A 20841-nucleotide genomic window follows, 5' to 3' on the forward strand; every position below is an offset into this window, starting at 1 on the left:
TTGAACACAATAGATTTTATTTGTAAATAAATATTGAGTCAAACTAATGCTTTAAACTGAATATCTCAGTATTTTTCTGGCAACATAAAACTCACCAAATTAAAATCTGCGCCCTTCTAATTTTGCATTGAGCAAAGGTCATCTTGTTAATACAGTATGTGGGGTTTTAACTTTTTAACTTATTACTGATCAAAAGTGGTAAATGTTGTTCATTTACACCTAGTACATGTACATGTGAATGTATGTTTGGAATTTGCCCACACTTATTACTGTTCACAATGGGAAAATACACACATGTGAAAACAAAGCCATAATGACACTGTATGACTGAAAGTCTGGCACGTCACACTACGCATTGCACAGAGTCAAAGACACAAACATTTTAATTCAAATTGAAATAGTATTTATTCATGTTATACTCTCATCAGCACAACATCATTTATTCTTTACATTTCATCCAAATAAACTGTACATTCCTCCAATCTGATTGCAAAGTAACCTCTTTTTAATTCACTCGATAAAATTCTCAACATAAAAAGGAAAGAAATGCATCAAAAACACTTTCTTGTATTTCATAGAAACCTTCTTTTCCCTTCATATATAAACAACTTCTCTAGTCTTAAACTACACTGAGAGGTACCTGAGTATATTCTAGATACATACACAGTACTCTTATTCATTGGACAATCTAAATCCATGTTTAAAAACATCCATCTCTAAATAACTTTGTTCGTATATCTCTTTTCTTCTGTATGGACAACAGTGAAGTACATCAACACATACACATCAAAATAAGTCAATTCATTTTGCACATTAAAAAAGAAAAATTATTTCAAAATATCTTGCAAAGCTTATTCAGTACTATGCTTAGGTGGGGAGCATAGTGATACAGATATTGTTGTATTGCATGTGAATTATTCATTACTACTTAATAGAATACAAAGTCATTGAAAGCATTTATCACAAAGTTTCAGTTTTTTCAAAATTTTCTATGGAAGCAACTCAAAAACCAACAACAAAATGACAAATTGAAGTGAATTAAAAAGGCATATCAAAACATAGCATTAATGTGTAAAATGGACATACATGTAAAGAACTAAAGAATGTTGTCCAACCAATGATGAAGTTATGCATTCATTAATTCAGTCTTCATGCAAACAGGATGCAGATGATTGTGAATAAAAGAACTTTAAAAATATTAAATTTGACATGAATTAGTTCATTCAGAATGTTAGCAGGTGCAAGTTTTACCACCACCTATCAAAGCAAAAATATTGATAGCGACATTGAATATTACATTTCTGCATCCTCTTGCATAAAAGCTCGTGTTTAAACGCAACTAAACAAAATAAACGCAACTTGACTATCAACTAATCTGCAACGGCATATTTTCAACTTGCATATAAGTTTTGGAGTTGCATTTACACACAACTTTTTATGCCAGAAAGAATTGGTAACTTTTTCCGATCATTGATATTTTATCTTAATATTTTAGTAAAATGCATCTTATGAGAATAGAATTGCCTTTTATTTCATTAGATGAAGTGGAAAAATTCATTAAAAAATTAAAAGAGAAAACACTACAAGTATATAAAAAAAGAAGGAAAAAAATATGCGATTCTATCTCAATTGTTAATGTCATTCTAAAATCTAAATCACAATGGCACATAGTTGATTTTGTTCAGTTTAACAGTACTGCAAGTTACAATACATCTCTATCAGTTTCACTCCTCCGACCTCGTACTACAAACTCATAGGATCCTACAGCAAAAAACTCAGTCAATTTTTCGATTGTCCAGTCATGTTTCTTTTCCCCAAAAATCGCTCCCTCAAATTGCTCTATGAGAATCTGTACTTCTAACCGATGATTTAATAAAAAGAAATGCTTTGCATAACACATTGTATATTAAACTTAATATTGCTTTCCTTTTTTTTTTCCAAATCGAATTCCAGAATAAAATATCACATAAAAAAATATAACTGTCTGTTGACCTTAACACAACCATGCATTTCCTCTTTGGAAGAATATGAAATAATCCTCAACATCAGCTGAGGAAAAAGAAGAATAAGTTGTAGTACTACATCAAAGCAAATTTGCAAACACTGACCTCACAAATTCTCAACGTACAGATCCACTTTTTTTTTTCAACTTCAATTTATATTCTTTCAATTATTTATTTGATATACATACAAAGGAAACCCAATCAAATTTATAATTATAATTGTAATTATATCATATTTCAGTGAATATATCGTATGTTCAGAGCCAGAAGGGTGTTAACTCTGTGTTACAGTATATGCGTTAACGCCCTTCTCACTCCAAACAGACGATGTATACTCTTGGGTAATTGTCAGAAGGACCCTAAAACCAGTCATGGATACCGCGGCTTGTATCAGTATCATCACCAGTTCTTGAATGTTCCAAATTGGAACACATTTCTCTTCTTCAGAATTGTATTTTGTTGATAACTTAGTGACCTTGACGTGTTCATTTAGCGAAAGGCATTAACCATAATGAGCATTGTTTCAGCATTGACTATTCATATGACAAAGCGCATGTTAACTATACCACATTTTAACTTTACTGCATAAATATTCAACTTTCTAAAAGAGCTGCCTACTTTTACATGTATGACTCATGCAGAAGAGCCAGTATAAAGACTGGATATCTAGCCGATCTGTGACAGTGAAGCACGTTGCAATCTCTATGAAAATGCCAAAAAGTTTTAGTATGGATGCAGATGTAACATCGAGGCACTACGTATTCATAAAGTCTGTGATCTCAGTAGAAAGTTTGGTTTAAATATCAAAGAAACATGACAGATGTAAGAACTTTTGAAAATTAAACTTGTCAAACTTGCATCGTTTTCAGAATGGCACTTGTGTGTATGTACACCAATGAATACAAATGCACTTCAAAACCAGTTCAGCAGTAAAATTTATTTACCCAATTCCCTTATAAAAGCTCTTATCCTTACATTCTGTTAAATATCATTACCAGACTTCTGGGCCCATATTCATTAGAACCTCATAGGCCCAGTTGTCAAGTAATTAATATGTAGATATAGTAACACACATATCGCTGATATATTTCTAATTGGTGAAATGCGTATAAGCCTATGACATACATATGACTACATACATGTAGGTCATACATAATTGTCCTGAGTATGCGACGGCAGCTTCGATGTAAATATTCTTCTGATTAAATAATGCCCTTAACCCAGATTAATTACCAGTTTGTTAAATTACAATTTAGGAATTTACATCATTGTTATAATGTTCCTGCTAGTAGGGAAATCAATAGAAGGGGCCAGAAAACAACCCAATTTCAACATCCATATTCAGAGATTTTCAAAAGTGATATGAAAAATAGAGTAAAAGTATGGCTATATCAAACTACCCTGAACTTGCTGACAGGTCATTGAAGGTCATTGAACTTAGGTCAATGAAGGTCACTTCAACAAGACTGATATACATTGCATCAAGATTGCAACAACATCTACAAAAAGTAGTGAAATGGTTCCACTATGTGTTGCATGCTTATCATTCACATGAAATATATTGCTTTGTCTGATTATGTTGTCATAGTTACCATATTCCACCTAATTAATGACATCTTAGCGAAAGAGAATTTAAGTAGATTCATTTTCTCTGAAGAAAATTGAGTGCCATGAGCACCAGTACCTGGCAGATACCAGCGCTATATAAATAGCCATTATTAAAATCATACATCATACAAAATCTGTTCTAGATATATATATATTTCAATAACACACTTTGCACAATCAATAAATGATGCTTTTGTGTTCATCTATCAGAATGTAATATCCTGCATCATGAGTTCAAGCTTTCTGAAAACAGCTCTTCGTTAACCATGGAAATGAAAACACATTCATCAAAAGGGTTATCATCACATCTCGTCTAAAAGGATGCTATGAGAGAAAGACCTGCAAAAACTTGGGATAGATGAGACTGATTCCGTGTCTTAGCCTAGGTCTAGATTCTGAACAAGGACTAGATATTGGACAAGATATGCATCCAGGGCCCCGTCTTGTAGAGACCTGCGATTGATCCAAATCGACCGCAAGTCCTCCGATCAATCGCAAGTTTACAGTCTCCTATCTCTTATGTACATAGTTGCGATTGATATCAATCACAAAATAAGTTGCAATTGATATCAACTGTTTATAAGACGGGGCCCAGGACTGGGTCTGGGTACTGGAAAACACAATCAAGGCCCTTAGTTTCTTGATCTACCTGCATTCATTCCAACAGTGATGATCACTCTTTCTCCAGGTACATGCAATGGAGTTCAAACTCTCGTCAAAGTCAAACCCTTGGTTTACTGTTCTTTCTGGAGCTAAGAGGATGCCGTACTCCTCCATGTTCCTTTCACAGAATCAACTAACACGTAGAGTGTATCGTCCGGATCAATCCTTACAGACCTGCTATCCTCTCCATTAAAGCTCTCTGCTACCAATCTCCTTCGCTCAGATCATAGCCATGCAGACCAGAATAATTTGTCCATACCCTATATCCCAATCAACTTCTCAGGCATGGTTCCTTTCTCTCTCAACCCATTGACTCCTGCATTATTTCAATCACATAGGTTTGACACATGAGCCATCTGGTTCCAGTAGGGAAGGAGTTAATCTCTTTCCTTCCTGATCATCAAGCTATCCATCCACATCGTCTATCCCGCTTATCTTTTCCGTCGGCTTCTCCCCACCGCCGTTTCCATTGACCTCTGACCCTTCCGACGACCCGTTGACCTCCATCCTGGGAGTGACGGTGCCCTCTGTGGTCTCTTCTCCCTCATCCTCCTCCTTGGTGATAGCATCATCATCCTCGTCTTCATCCTGCGTGGTGAGATCGGTGAGGAGAGCGGTGGCTTCGGCCAGGGTGTCCTGAGCGCTCATGGTGCGTTGGAAACCCTTGCTGGTGGACGACTCGTTGGAGATGGAACTCTGAGGGTTCCAGTAGTGCTCTGTCATCTGTTTAATACACAATGCCATACAATTTAAAAGTCATTATCTTTTACATTTCATATCTGAGTTCAAGAGAGGTTTCTGAGAGGTGTGTCATCTCTCCAAGAATCATACAATTACAATTCAAATTCAAAACTATTAGTTCAAAGGGTTTAAGAAGTAAATGTACCTTCTTCATCTAGCAAATGCCACTTCTTTCCAAACAGAGGGGTATCATAATTCTTGCAACATATTCAAAAGTTATATCTCACAATTATTTCATTTCAAATTGACAACTTATATAACTCTTTAATGTACCCTTTAACCACAACCATTTTTCAGGTTCAAGATGATGTATCAGACAAAGGTAGGGGAAAAAAGGAAAGAAAAAATAATAGTCTGCCAACTTGAAGAAAAAATTATCATCAATTTAGCACTTAGTTCCTTTAATTGAAGTGGGACTGCACTACTTGAAGCTACTTGCGCCCTCTATATGGCAAACAATGCCTAAGCGGTACCCGTTGGTCCCCTATGGTCCCCTTTTTCTTATGTTAAATGAGAGCTGATTTGATGACTCAACCACCTGTCAGTGACCATCCAGGGAGGTCTAATCACTCCTGGCCAAACTAGTGCAGATAGGCTTTAATGGGTTCAGTAAGAGTTCTATATACCTTCTTCTTGAGCCAGTTGACTGCCCAGTGCCACTTCTGGGAGACCGATGTCAGGTATTCCTTGGCTGCTGGTGACTTGTTGGACAGATGGACCAAGAACTTGATGCACTGGTAGGACCGCCGGCTGTCATTGCCCGTACAGTTACGGATGATACCTGCAGAGCAAAGAGGGCAACGTGGAGAACAGGGTGAAAGGAAAATAAATGTCACTCACTTACAAGATGTACTGCAAATGCAAATTTGTTTTATCTATTCAGACTATTCACCATTCACTTTAAGGCCCCACTGCACTACTTATAGCTACTTGCGCCCTCTATATACCAATTGGTGACCATTGGCCTCCCATGATCCACTTTTCTTATGTTAATTGAGATCTTATTTAATGAGATAACCACCTGTCAGTGACCGATCAGGGAGGTATAATCCCTCCTGGCAAACTAGTGCAGTGGGGCTTTAAGACAGCAAGAATCTCTAATGCCTTTCAAAGCTCTAGGGAACCCAGACTGGCTTGAACAAGCGGCTAAAAAAATTGTAAATGAGTGTCTTACTCAAGGGTAATATTAAACTGATTTGATTTTGAAATGCTATAACCGATTCAAAAGCCATACTTCTAATAAAAATAAATAAGAATAAAAACTAATTTTCTATTTTCTTGTTGGTTTGAAACAATATAATTTCAATTCCTTTTAGTTAAAACACAAAGTATGGATTATCAAGTTTTCTTCATTATAGACCATGCTGACCGACAGAATAGATTACTATCCATACAATAACATCAATATATCTATATATATATATCTCCCTAATAAGTGTTGACTTACTGAAGAGTCCATTGCTTTCATTGCCTTCCATGGCCAGCTTCAATCTTATTAGCTGTAGAGGATCATCTAGTAGCAGTAGCTCTAATAGCAGCACAAAGATAGCCTTCAGCTCATTGGCTGGAGCAGACGATACTTGACTCTATCAGGACAAAATAGACCAATCACATCACTCGTACAATTTACTTTTGTTTGTGTTAATGGTAATGTCATACATTTTTTAAAAGAATTAAGTTACTAACAAGAGCACAGTTCAAAATCAGTTGAAGCCGGATTAACAAAAAAAAATGTTAAATACAAAAATGAATGAGATTACTACTTCAGAATACATTCCTATTAGAAGAAGAATAGAAAAAAGAATAAGTTCAACAAGATGGATAAAAAATAAGGGAAAAGTGTGACGGATGAATAGGTAGAAATACAAATAAAGATAAAAGATTAGAACAGAAGAAGAAAAAAATGCAAGGGAGAAAGCCATATATTAGATAGAGAAATACAAATTTAAATATACATATATTTAACAAGAGAAATAAATCTCATAATCTTGTAAAGAATAAAATGAGAAAAAATTAAATTACAAACTGAATAAGTCATTTGTAAAAGATAAAAAAAAGGGAGAAGAACCTACAGACTATTTGTAACACCATGACCAAGAATTATCAATACATTGAGGGGTTTTACTTACATGTATGATCATCATGACATTGAATGTGAATCCTTCATTGCAGAAGCTACAATGTAGCAACATATCAAGAATGGGTGTGGTCGAGGAATGAACTTCACGGAATGCTAGCACAGACTGGAAATAAGAATCAAAAGGAAGAACGTATTGATTATTCAGATGTTATGATGATCATTATGGAAATTAAAATTGAAATTGTATTGGTTTATTGACACAAAATAATACACTTAAAAGCGACCCAAGGGCTGAAAATGTTCAATTTACATGACACAACATGCAGAAATATCAAACCAATTCTATGTAGCAGTGTATGAACATAACAATCAAGGTCTATGAGACAAGGTTTTCCTTAATATACCAGCATCTTATAATCAAGGAAAGTTTGTGATAGCTCCATTAATACCCCTCTTTCTCACTTTTCTTCATGTTTATGAAAACATCAATCTCTCTGAATTTCTCATATATTTATTTATCTACCTATATATCAATCTTCTTTTTTATTTATACATTCATCAATCTATCTATCAATCTATATTTTCATCTATCTATCTATTCATCTATATATTTATTTATTTATTCATACATTCTGCTATCTATCTTTCTATCTATTTATTCAGCTATCCCGCTATCCATCTATCAATCTGTCTATCTATCTCTCTCTATCTATCTATCTATCTATCTATCTATCTATCTATCTATCTATCTATCTATCTATCTATCTATCTATCTATCTATCTATCTATCTATCTATCTATCTATCTGTCTGTCTGTCTGACTATATATCTATCTATCTGTCTGTCTATCTATCTATCTATCTATCTATCTATCTATCTATCTATCTATCTATCTATCTATCTATCTGTCTGTCTGTCTGTCTGTCTGTCTGTCTGTCTGTCTGTCTGTCTATCTGTCTGTCTGTCTGTCTGTCTATCTGTCTGTCTATCTATATATTCATTCATCCATCCATCTATTTCTTTATGATCTATCTATCTATCATACCTCCTTGATATACTTGAGGCATGGAGGACCAAACAGAGTATGTCTCATATCTTCTGGCACTGGTAATAATCTGTTCAGGTTCTCTAGGATCAAGATGGGTCTCCTCTTAGGCTTGTCACCAAGGTCTGATGAAAGAGAATAATTTGGAAGGAAAAAAAGTATTTAAAGATAAAGTTGAGTTATGGTCATGCGATTGTATTGTGAAAGAAACGTTGTGGAACCGATCAGAAAAGGTTGATCATCTAGCATATAAGTATTGGTGCGTACTGCAAGGTTCTGGAATCATCAAAATGATAAGAAATTTGCCCAGTCTTAGTAAAGTTACAAGCACTGTACACAGAAAGATGATAATGGGACTAAACAAACATGTGGGATAAAAATCCCTCCCGATTTGTATGCTGTTACATGCCATATTTAGAATACTAAGGCATTTGAAGAACCATGCTTTTCAGGGAACGTTTTATATCTGATGTTCTTCCACACTGTCTTGCATAATACGAAGATACCAATATTCTTAACAATTATTTTCCACCTCTTCCCAGAACTCAACCTTCTCTTTAAGTATTTTTTTTTCAACCAAGGAGATCAAAAGTAAACATGCAATGTTCAAATACCAGGTTATCTCTACAAACTGAAATGCAATGTTTATCACACTTCTGAAAATGAAACAAATTTTAAATACTTTCAAATTCTCATTATCAATACCACCATACACTCAAACCCCTCTTACTGTATATAAGATCAAACAGGAAAGAAAATATCTGAGTGCAGTACCAAGGCGGGTGATAAAGTACAAAGGAAACCATCCTTCTACTCTCACAACACCTATCAACTAAAGTCCAGATACAATGTTTGCCCCTGTGATATTAGCTTCAGGCTTTACCGTCTCAAAGATAGAGTAGGAGCTTTCATTGTGATTGGGTTTATAATAATTTTAGGGTTAGGGTTAGTGTTATGTTAGTGTGTTGGGTCCAAGGGTCAAGTTCAGAATTTAAAGGTGGTGTAGCATGACAAGACTACATGTCTTTCCCCTGGCCTGACTCGTGGCCAATCGTGTATAATATGACTATGGACGACGCGACCGCAGTATTTACGTGCATGCAGCATACGCAAAACCAAAGCGTGAGGAGAACTCCAGTCTGTTTCGCGAAGCTGACCGTTAATCCAGTTGATTTGTTTACGAGCAGTTGTCCAAAAGAAGTCGTAGATGGCGTTAACCAGTAATTGCCATGATACACCCCCTTTAAGAATTAGCTTGACAGTGAAGCAACTGTTGCCGGAGCATATGCCATGCTTTACCGAACGCAAACGATCACATCTTTCTTTCTGTACATACCAACAGACCAGTATGGAGATACATCTGAGTGTAGAACCATGGCAGCAAGCATGGTGTGCAGGAAACCAAACTCTCTAGTCTGAAGTGATGTCCACCGTCTCGTCTGGATGTCCTGGAGAAGAAAAGAGAAATCTCATCAAAAGAGCTCAATGTTTGGAATGATGGCTTGGTATCAGGAGATCTCATATGTAGTGTCCTAAGTCACAGCATAACTACTGATTGAGGTATTCCCTTTGATAAACCAGGCTATAGAAGCAATTATAGTAGGTGATGTTAAGAATCCCTGTAAGATATTAATTGCTACTCTGTTACACCATGCATATTCTATGATAGTGTCAGATCAAAATAAAAGTAATATACATGAATGCTTCAAATACATAATTACTGCCATGTCCAGGTAAAATTGAAGTCCTTGTGTGTCATGAACAAAGAAATTATTGTACCATTACTCAAAACTGTTCCAAGTCTATGTTTGTAACTACTCCATTCAAAGCATGTTTTAAACATTCCTTTGGCCGAATGAGTACCGGGTAGTTACAAACTTCTAATTAAAGGCCATCTGTACTAGTTTGGCTAGGAGGGATTAGACCACCCAGGGTGGTCACTGACAGGTGGCTATCTCATCAACTCAGCTCTCAATTAACATAAGAAAAAGGGGATCAAGTTAGACCAATGGTCACTAATTAGGCATTGTTTTCTATATAGAGGGAGCAACTAGCTACAAGTAGTACAGACAGCCTTTAAGACTGGTTTGAGTGATACCACTTCATACATATTGTCAAGCCTCACAATTCTTACCAAGTCATTCAGCTCTGAAGGGGGTCCTATGAGGAATGTGATGAGTCTCTGGAAAGCTTTCCTCCTGAACAGGTGCTCACAGGTATCTGAACCCTGCAAGATAGAGATACAGAGAAGGTCATTAGTTTGGGGTTTCTTACTTTAAAGACAAATAAAAGTGGACTCTCATGGGGAATTTGACATCGTTCAGGTGTTTACCCAAAATCACGTGTTGTAAATCACCGGGATTAGCCTTCAGTTTTATGACCAACAAGCTTTATGTAATGCTCTGTCTATTCCCCATTTGGTTAAGTTGTATCTGCTGACATTTGCATCACCGAAAGACTCTCCAAGAGACGAGGGGTATTGGTTGAGTAGACTACGAGTTTGCTGTGTGCAGAGTTGTACACCCATTAAGGGTAATGTTGAAGTAACACTCGTTTCTTTCAAGTCATTTTACTTATTGTTATACAAACTATGAAACAAAACATACAGAATATTAAGGTATAATATGAAACCCTAGCATGGCAATCATCAAAAGTATGCGACACACTGCATAACTAATTGTCTTGATTGTATCCAAATGCACTCACAACAATCCAAAATACTTCATCACAATACTTGAAATTATGAGCTAATAACATTTACAACAGCATTGATTGCAGAGGAGCTTCAAGAGACCTGGGTAGATACTGAAAAGTTTCACTCTAAAGTTTGCAAAAGTCCATCTCAACAATGAAGCAAAACTGAAACTAAGAAATTTCCTACTGATAGTTAGTTCTACAGGTATGAAAACTGTTGGTAAACCAAACAGCACAGATTGAGTAAAATCTATAGAAAGGTAAGATTACTTCTGGAGGACGTTTCACAAAACTTGTCATCAGTGACAAATGCTAGTCTGTGTTATAAGCTACTGAAATCCTTGCTTCTGATTGGTTATCAGCAGATTTGATCACTGATTTTTGTCATTTGGCATTGAAAAAAGGCTTTGTGAAACAGGTCCCTGCTGTCTTACCAGCTCCAAGTACATGCTGAGGAGCCAGAAGTACTGGACACAACTCCTGCAGTGCTCCAGGACCTCCTTGTCCAGGAGAGACAGGAGATGCTCAAGGATGAAATCCAGGTTGGCTTGGTGCGTGTCATGGGATCGCAGGACGAAGCTCTGCATGACACTCTTGACGATGTTAGCCATAGCCATCCGAACCTCTTGACTGGGACATTCTAGTAGGAAGGCCCTGGTAAATGTAGAAATCAATAAAATATTACAGGATTGAGGGATTAACGATAACACTCATAGCCATAAAAACATCAACAACATTAACCAGATTTTCTAAGTCTAGACCTTGAAGAAAAAATGTATAATGTAACAACAATATCACCAACAGCAACATAAGTGACAGCAATAACACCTATACAACAACAACAATAGCAACATCACCACCAGCATCAATATAAACATTTACACCAACATTGTCTGTAGAAATAGGAGCTATGTGAACAGCACAAGCAACAATGGCAAAATACAACAATCAGCAAAACAGCATAAAGAATCACAAAAAGTGGATGTAATCTTTATGAGTGAACAAGTCTTTTGTAATGATGAGCACATCATTCACAAATTCTTTAGAAGAGCCTCCCACAAGAGAAAAATTCATCAAAATAAATTCATAACCTGAATCATGCTGAAGGCTCTCCTATCTCTCATTGATATGCTTTGAGCAATTCTCACTACAATTCTCTTCCATGAGTCGCTTCAATGTTTTTGCAGCATGCCAGATTCATACACACATTATGGAGATTCTACATACTAAGTGCGAGTCTACTTTGTTTCACTACACAAGACCAGCTTCAACATCTTAACATGCTAGGTATAACAGCTATTCTACTTACTTGAGGTAGTCTCTGCCTTGTGATGATGCCAAGACTTCCAGGGCCCATTCACAAGCTTCCGGACTGTCTTTCACTATGCTATCAATCAGATCTCTCCAGTCCTCTAAATCATACCTGCAGAGAGGCAAGATCATAAACATTACTCTCAGGCCATGTGCTGCATCAGAGAGGTATATATGGTGTGATACAGAACCTAATCAAGTCTTAAATGCTGTATGATTCTGTTAAGAACATTTGGCAATTCTTTAATCATTTTTATGTCAAAATTTCTTGGCTAAATGGAGGTAGCTCTACCAATCATGAGCAGTATTAAGATCATACTTCTAATGTGCCATATATATGTACTATCATAGAGATTATTTCCTGCACAGGTGTGTATTAAGTGTTGAGTGTCAAAGTCTGACAGACATGATCGCTATACAAGAACACACCATTGTTACTATAACTAGAATCTTAACATCAATATTCACGTGATGTTATCCTTCTTCACTTACCGGAGTTTCTTCTTTGTTCTGAAGAGAGTGTTGAGAACAAAGTGCATGGCAAGCTTGATACTCTGCTGGGCCATCATACTGTATGCTGGATGGTATGTCATATGCTAAGGAGAAACAACACAGATTCCAGCGTAATAATAATAGTTAAACTCACGTTTAACTCATATGCAGACATTAGTCCGTCGAATGCACACCTATTTCATTACTTCTGATTATTATCATAAAAGTTCACCATCTCCACACCTTGTGCAGAGTTTCTGTGAATGATGTGAGTGAACGCAGGTCCAAGCAAATTTGATCAAGCATGTAAATGTTGCCATTTATTTTCCTGATTGAATATATTATACCAAATATGAGGTATGAAATTAAGTAGAAGAAAAATTTCAAGATGGAACTTAAATATTTGTAATGGAAATTATGTTTATTTAAACATATTTGTGGCTTACACCCAGTAAATAAGATCGATTGATCGATCTGTATTGAAAAACAAGTCAGAAATAATTGAAATTTCTCCCAGGAAGCATTACCTTTATAAAAGGATATTATGTTGTCTTACAAAGAGTTGTAACTGATCCATATCAATCACAACCTTACAATCTCTAAATGTATCATTATAGATTTGCAATTGGGTCAATTTGGGTCCATCAAAACTCGAAGAACAAGTCAAGTTGTCAATATCCTCCTCTTTAAACAGTCAATCTCCAGACTCCAAAGGCCACTCACCAAACTGCAGGATGCCAGCTTGCGGACAAAGGTGATGTACTCCTGGTTGTAGACGGCCCTGTTCTTCAAGAACTGTAGGTTCTCATCCTCTATCTGTCTCTGGATTGGTGCAGGCATCTTATCCAAGAAGAACCCTCTCTTCTCACCCTTGTGAACCAGGGCTGAGAGCTCACTCATCCTGTCTCCTGTAGGGGACAGCTCGGGGGAACTCAGACCATCCATACTCCTGAGAAGAACAGAAGTGGAATTAAAAAGAAGAAAAATCATAATTTTGTTTGAAGATATAGAAAACGAGGTTAGAGAAAAATAGACTCCTAAGAAGAAAATATATTAAGAAAAATTAAACATTAAAAAAAAACAGGAAGTGAAAAACAAACAGGAAATAAAATATAAGGACCTTGGCCCCTGTATCATGAAAAATTGTTCTTATTTTTTTTTAAAGGCAATTACTGAAAAAAAAAACTTGTGGAATAAGTGTGCAGCAAGGTTGTCATTGAATTTTGTCACTTGTTATTGATAGCAAGTTTTGTGAAAAGTGGCCCTGGAGTGGACCAATAATACAAATGTGTTCAAGAACTGTGGAGAACAGAGAAGTGGAATAATGGGCTGTGAGACTGTGGATTCTGGACTGTGAGGAGATACCATGATGGATAATTTTCATTTCCATTTCTGTCAAAGACTCAAAATATTAGTAAACAACTTCTTTATTGTCTACACAGTTTCTTGAAGAGGCAACTGACACTATTTTCCCATTTCTTCAATTGAAATGTATCAAGCACATCATTTCTACAATGCTACAGTAGTAATTGATCTGCAATGAATGTACTCACCCGTGTATATCACCATGGTATCCCTTGCGTCCTATCCTAGCCATAGGGTCAGGGCTTCTCATCCCCTCCATCTTCTCATAGAACAACATGTAACCACTCCATGTTCTCAATCTGTTCTCAGGTCCGTATGAACCTGGGCAGACAAAACACAAACAAAAATACAGAGCATTAATATTCCTCATCATTTTACTCGATCAAATGTGGATTTTCATATCCCATACACAAGAACTGCCATAGCAGCGAATACTGGAGAGAAAATCATTTCAGTGATTTATAACGACATCCTACATCGAAAAATAAAATTCCTAGTGATATCCGTTTGTCTCGCAATGTATGGTCAACGAGGGACAATATTTTTTATCACCTGACGAAGTGTTGCGGCGGCGCACAAAACGTCGTGATCTTTTAGATCGCTTGTTGACCATACAAAGCGAGACAAATGAATATCACTAGCGATATTATTTTCGATACTACATCCGCAATGAGTAATATATTTAACTTTAACATCCTACATATTTGTATGTATATAGTGAAATTTATATATAAAGACCACTCAGGGGACACAAGAACATTGATCTTTATATCTTTCAATATATCTTTGAAATAATTTTGCAAGACCACATACTTAAGCTAATATGTCAAAAATATGGTGAAAAATAATGTATGATGTGAGCTGGTCTAGCAGTACAGATACAGACCAACTCTGACAGACCATACTTTGAAATAAAGTTGCATCTTCCAGACGGTTACGTTCAAAATCGGTCTCAAGACATGAAGATATGATTGATATGCTTATACAAATCCTGTTACACGATTACACTACAATGCACACATTAAAAAAAGGGGTTTGTGGGGGACTTTGTTGATAACAGCCCTGGGTGGGTGCAAAGAGGCCTGGTATTGGGTTTACACTGACCTGTAGTCTCATTTGACTTGGACCTGAATGAACCTCCGAAGCACTCAGCCTCGAGGGCAGCATCCGACATGATGAACTCCTCAACCTGGGTGTCGTTGAAGCGGAACCACTTCCCCTTGCTCATGTTGGTCATGGATGTACCTCTGAGGGAGGAAAGAGGAAAGTTCATGTTATTATTATCTATTTGTTTGGATGATTCATTTTAAAAGTGAACATTTCTTAAAACTTTCAACTTTAACAAGCCCTTAGAGCTTCTTAAAAACTACTGTTTGTTTCCTAGAACTATTTTGTTTTTGTTATTTGTGAGAAGCATCATTTGAACAGGATGGACAAGCACTCACATCTGGTCAATAATGCAGTCTTAAGACACAACAATGAAAACCACAAGAACTTTCTAGAATTCAGTTGTTGTTTTTTTGTCTATATTTTCTGAAACTTGAGATTCTAAATTTTCCCCATGATATATCCAATGAAACCAACTTACACATAACGTTAGACTAAGAGAAGTTTAATAACTCCTCCCAGAAAAATTTCCCTCTTCGCCAATTGCTCTTATATAGGATTGCAACTTAATGTTAGTTTCGAGTCCTAGAGACACATGAGGAAGGGTTAAAGGGTTATCTTGACTTATTACCTGAACTGTCTATACATTATTCACTCTACTCTTGACCAATTTCTTTATCAGTCTGACAGAATAACATCTCAAAAACAGCAACTTACCCTCTATCCTTGATGAATGAGTAGTAGTGACCAGCGTTGGCTTGTCCGCTGTGAACGACCACTCCCACCAGCTGGTAGAGATCATCGGTAGAGCTCTGAGAGGAGACGTGTCTCTGGTAGTTCATAGGGCTGGGTGGATCATCGGCCTGCTGCTGCTGCTGCTCTCTACGAGCCATGCCCTTGGAAGTGAACGGCTCCATGTCTAACACCCAGGGAAACTGATACAGAAGATGGGAAGAACATGTTGAATCCCTTCACAAATGTCATATACATGTGTATTCACCACAAATTAAATGTATTTCAAAATTTAACATACATTGCCTCTCATATGCCACCTCCCCCCCCCCCCCTCCCCTTTAAAATGTCACATGTTAAGTTACACATGGTGAAAGTACAAAATACATCTTTTAAAAAACCACTCAATGTATTTTTCCCCACTACCACCACCACAACCAACATTATTCAATATCCTTATCATCATCATCATCACCATCATCATCATCATCATCTTCATTATCCTTATCATCACAATCCTCATCATCATCACAATCGTCATCATCATCCTCATCACAATCACCATCACAATCACCATCCTCATCATTATCACCATCCTCCTCCTCCTCCTCCTCCTCCTCCTCCTCCTCCTCCTCCTCCTCCTCCTCCTCCTCCGCCGCCGCCGCCGCCGCCGCCGCCGCCGCCGCCGCCGCCGCCGCCGCCGCCACCGCCACCACCACCACCACCACCACCACCACCACCACCACCACCACCACCACCACCACCACCACCACCACCACCACCACCATCATCATCATCATCATCATCACCATCTTCTGATTCCCACACAGTGTATCTCACCTTGAAGTAGTCATCAAACTTGAGAGCTCTTCCTGCCTCCCAGTCGTAACCAAACCTCTTCAGCTGAATGACAAGGACTGGTGGCAGTGTCTTGATACATGTCCTCTTGATCGTATTCCTCTGTTAAACGAAATATCAAAATAGATAATAGTTCACAATCATCTCAGTGTAGACTACATGTATAATGATGCAATTCATGTTGCTAAAGCCTCGGTCACAAATGCCATTACGAACTGCTACGAACGCTGTACGAATGATTTTCAGACAATGGAAATTCGGGAAGACAATGGTAAAACACGGAGATTTGTACGAAATTATCGAGATTATATATAGCATTACACAGGAGACTGTGGGTGAGTAAATAGTGACACATGATTAACTAATGGCCTCAGATTGGCAGTCAGGCGTCCTTTGGGTAGGTTTCTGACTTACATGTACAATTCTTTGTATTATCACGCACCTGTTAAATTCCCTATCATTATTAGCCATGTCCAGTTTTATGAACAATATGCCAATCTAAAAATCTTTGTAAACAATAGATATACACTGCAACACAAATGAACACTCAATATGCAGTGTTTTATATTTTTCTTCTTTTCTTTTCTCCCTCTCCTCTCCTCTCTCCCCTCCCCTCCCCTTCCCCTCATCACTCCCCTTTTCCCTCCCCTCCTCCCCCTCCCTCCCTCCCTCTCCCTCCCTCCCTCCCTCCCTCCCTTTCTCTCTCCTCCTCTCCTCTCTTTTCTTATTTTTCCTTTTCTCTCTCTCCCCCATGTTTTTACTCATGATCAGTGATAATATGTGTCATTCTGAATGGTTAGAGAATTCCAATGCCCAAACATGAGGTTCATGGTCTATGCACCAATGATTTACCTTTTCATTGCACTCTTCACATAGATAAGCATTCTCTCCTTCCAACATCTCTCCTCTCACAAACTGCTCTAAAGAATCGTTGAGATTGTTTGACTTGACTGTCAGGTTCAGGGCAAAGAATTCTTCTTCCCTCTCTTTCCTAAAAAAAGAGAAAGATCATTAGATGATAATAGAATGATTGAATGTGATGCTATTGTATCAATTCTTTAGAATAGAAAGATGAATTCAGAGCCATAGCTTCAAGGACTGCACAACCTTCACAGGTGGACATTTTGATACTGCTCAGCATGCTACTGACGTCACCCACACTGGACATTATCACTTTAATACATGTATTATCATTGACTATGTGCTATAGACCAAAACAAATGTAGGAGGCATCAAGGAACTCTATCTTATTTCCTTGAACACCATGAAACAAAAAAACAAAAAAAGTTCAATTCAACATTCAGATTGTTTATCGAATATGATTGCTACACATCTGTACAAACCTAAACTGCTTACCTATGAGGGCAGTCTTGACATATCATCTGATTGAGATAGAGACCCTGGAATTTTTGTTTCATCACCTCTTTCTGACCGGATTTCTGCAACATTGACAAATAACATGATCAGATACCTAACGTGTGAACTCAATAAATAAGACTATTAAAGATTTTATTTTATAAACAATCTTCAAAATTTGTCTAGTTCCTTAAAATTCAATGCTTAAGTTATGCTGGATTTTCATTGTTATTCTTCTTTTTCTTTATTGTACATTTCCAAAAGGGAGTGGGTGTTACAACTAAGGAAAACTTTAACTACCCTTGAGGTTCCGATTCAACCAATTAGTGAATTTAGAGTATAGTAAAGATATCAAAGGCATGGCTGTGTGTTTGCATGATTTCAAAAGGGGAAAGTCCCAGACTAACCTGAAGGGGAAACACCTTTTAACTTTAGGGGAACATTTCTAACTAACCTTGAGATACTCGTACAGCTGATCAGTAAATATGGTAAGTCATAAGTCATGTCAGTGTGTTTGCATGATTTTAAAGAGGGGAAGACCCTTAGTAAACTTTGGGAAAATCCCTATTTAACCTTAAGGTACTTAGTAATTAAGTAAAGAAATCAAAGGCATCTTGTTGTTCTTGGATGTTGAGTGAAGTCTTACTTGAGGGGGAAATCCCTAACCAACCTCAACATATCTATCCAGCTGATTAGTGACTATGGTGAAGAAATCAAAAGCATCTTGTTGCTACTGAATGTAGAGTTTCTGTTTATATGTTAGCATGCTTTCAAAAGGGGGAACTCCCAAATGTATAGGGGGGAAATCCCCAACTTACCTTGAGGTACTCATCCAGCTGATCGGTGAGTATCGTGAAAAAATCAAAGGCATCTTGCTGCTCCCTGACGTTGACTGGTTCTCCCCAGAACTTGAAGACCTGCCAGAACCTCTCGGGTTCATAGTACTGTAGCTTGCTCTCCAGGAGGTGGCCAAAGACATTCTGCATCTGATAGAAGATGGTGTCCTCTCCCTTCTCTTTCTCAGGGGTGTGGCCAGCAAGGATACCCTGTGGATCATACAGCAATGGAGAGGAATTAGATGGAATTACAAGATGACTTTGCTTGAACTCCAATAATGCATTTTTACATTAGCCATACATTTGTTACTTTAATTTGAGTGATAGTGCAGTTGTACTATTGTGATGTGAACAAATACATTACAGGGTGACCTATACCTATGTGGCTGTGAACAAAAATTGCCTTCTTACATGTTCTCATTTTGTACCGTATGCTACCTTTTAATGTCTTTCATAGTCGCACAAAATGTATTTTTGAATCAATATTTCTTTCTAATCATCATTATAGGGATTATTCTAATGCCCTCTTGCAATAACCATATTGATAAATTCATCTCCCATTTCCATCTCATCATCATCATCAGCATCAGCATCAGCATCATCATCATCATCATCATCATCATCATCATCATCATCATCATCATCATCATCATCATCATCATCAGCATCATCACCACCACCACAATCCTTATCTTCAATCTTCTAACATCTCTGATGCCAGGGGTCATGTACAGCTGCCATATGACAGAGTTAATGTAGCATGTAGCACCTCCGTCTTCCTTCTTCTCCTCCTCCTCATCATAATCATATCATAATGACCATCCTCTTCCTCCCTCACACCATATCACATACAATATTAATCAATCATTTTACCATGACAACAATCCTAAGCTTTTTTAATCAACTCACCTCCCTGATGCCTGGAGTCATATACAGCTGCTGGATAACAGCGTTCATGTAGCATGTAGCACCTCCGTTCTTCAGACCAACATACTTGGTCATCCTACCTTCTACTGGTGGCAAGAACTACAAAAAAAAAAGAACAGGAGCAAAAAGAATCTCATCAGATATTATCATAAATATGGTGTTGCCTTTGGCAAAACTTCTCCATAGATGACATGAAACAAGTTTCAGTTGATGATCCAGGCTAAGCTTCTTTGTCTTAAATGTTACTGACCACATCTACATGTATCTAAGATTAGATCAATAATCATACGAGAGCTGAGACCAGATAAAATATGATGTACTATGACAGCTTTAATATGAATTCATGTTCATATCTCATTACAATATTAGGTACCTTTTGTGACATCACATGACCAGGGCCCCCGATGAATAAAACTTAGCATCAATTGTAACTTTGCCATTAATGGTAACTTCCATGGAAGCCTTGTTGTGATTGGCTGTTGAGTGATGTTACCATGGTAGTTAATATTGATGGCAAAGTTACAATTAAACGCCATGAACTTGCCACTTTATAAGAGAACAGCACTGAACAGGGACATACTTAAGCTTCTCATCTTGCAATCAAAAGGGTAACAGACAAATAAGCTTGATACTTAATTCATCATATTACCATGCAATGTTATGACATTTCACACTCAATTCACCTACATTGTTCTGTATTCTGTATCAAAATATCACTCAGGGGGAATCTGGAAAGAAATACATTTTTCACTTTAAACTTTCCCTCACACTCACTCAGCTTGACTTACCTCCCACTCTTTGGCAATGGAAGGGTCCAGTTGATGATGCATATTAATGAGCTGTGATGCAATCCTCTGTAGATTGTATGGACAGCCCTCACACAGTACTACAAGTAGCTCAAAGGCTGCTACACGTGATTCTTTGCCAGATATCCTAAAGAGAGAAACAAACAAACAATAAATAGTTTTGAACAATGATTTTTAAAATGGCAATGACAAAGAATAATTTACTTTATATCATGTA

The 20841-nt window shown here is 37.3% G+C and overlaps 1 protein-coding gene across 1 annotated transcript in view; it reads right to left on the reverse strand.

Moving 5' to 3' along the window:
• Positions 1–380: 380 nt before the first annotated feature.
• Positions 381–20841, reverse strand: part of LOC105441437 (ubiquitin carboxyl-terminal hydrolase 24) — a 64902-nt gene continuing 44441 nt past the window's right edge. The window contains exons 32-51 of the mRNA XM_030988643.1: positions 20607–20751; positions 19801–19917; positions 18874–19101; positions 18056–18138; positions 17552–17690; positions 16682–16801; positions 15827–16044; positions 15107–15249; positions 14191–14323; positions 13361–13586; positions 12638–12741; positions 12144–12257; positions 11269–11488; positions 10275–10367; positions 9477–9588; positions 8141–8265; positions 7145–7258; positions 6463–6601; positions 5642–5796; positions 381–4997 (exon numbers count right to left, since the gene is read on the reverse strand). Coding sequence (XP_030844503.1) covers positions 4680–4997; positions 5642–5796; positions 6463–6601; positions 7145–7258; positions 8141–8265; positions 9477–9588; positions 10275–10367; positions 11269–11488; positions 12144–12257; positions 12638–12741; positions 13361–13586; positions 14191–14323; positions 15107–15249; positions 15827–16044; positions 16682–16801; positions 17552–17690; positions 18056–18138; positions 18874–19101; positions 19801–19917; positions 20607–20751 — 3046 coding nt within the window. The 3' untranslated portion in view covers positions 381–4679. The remainder of the gene's footprint in view (positions 4998–5641; positions 5797–6462; positions 6602–7144; positions 7259–8140; positions 8266–9476; positions 9589–10274; positions 10368–11268; positions 11489–12143; positions 12258–12637; positions 12742–13360; positions 13587–14190; positions 14324–15106; positions 15250–15826; positions 16045–16681; positions 16802–17551; positions 17691–18055; positions 18139–18873; positions 19102–19800; positions 19918–20606; positions 20752–20841) is intronic.

Source organism: Strongylocentrotus purpuratus, unplaced genomic scaffold, assembly GCF_000002235.5.
Source record: "Strongylocentrotus purpuratus isolate Spur 01 unplaced genomic scaffold, Spur_5.0 spur5_contig_840, whole genome shotgun sequence".
NCBI classification, from domain to species: Eukaryota; Metazoa; Echinodermata; class Echinoidea; order Camarodonta; family Strongylocentrotidae; genus Strongylocentrotus; species Strongylocentrotus purpuratus.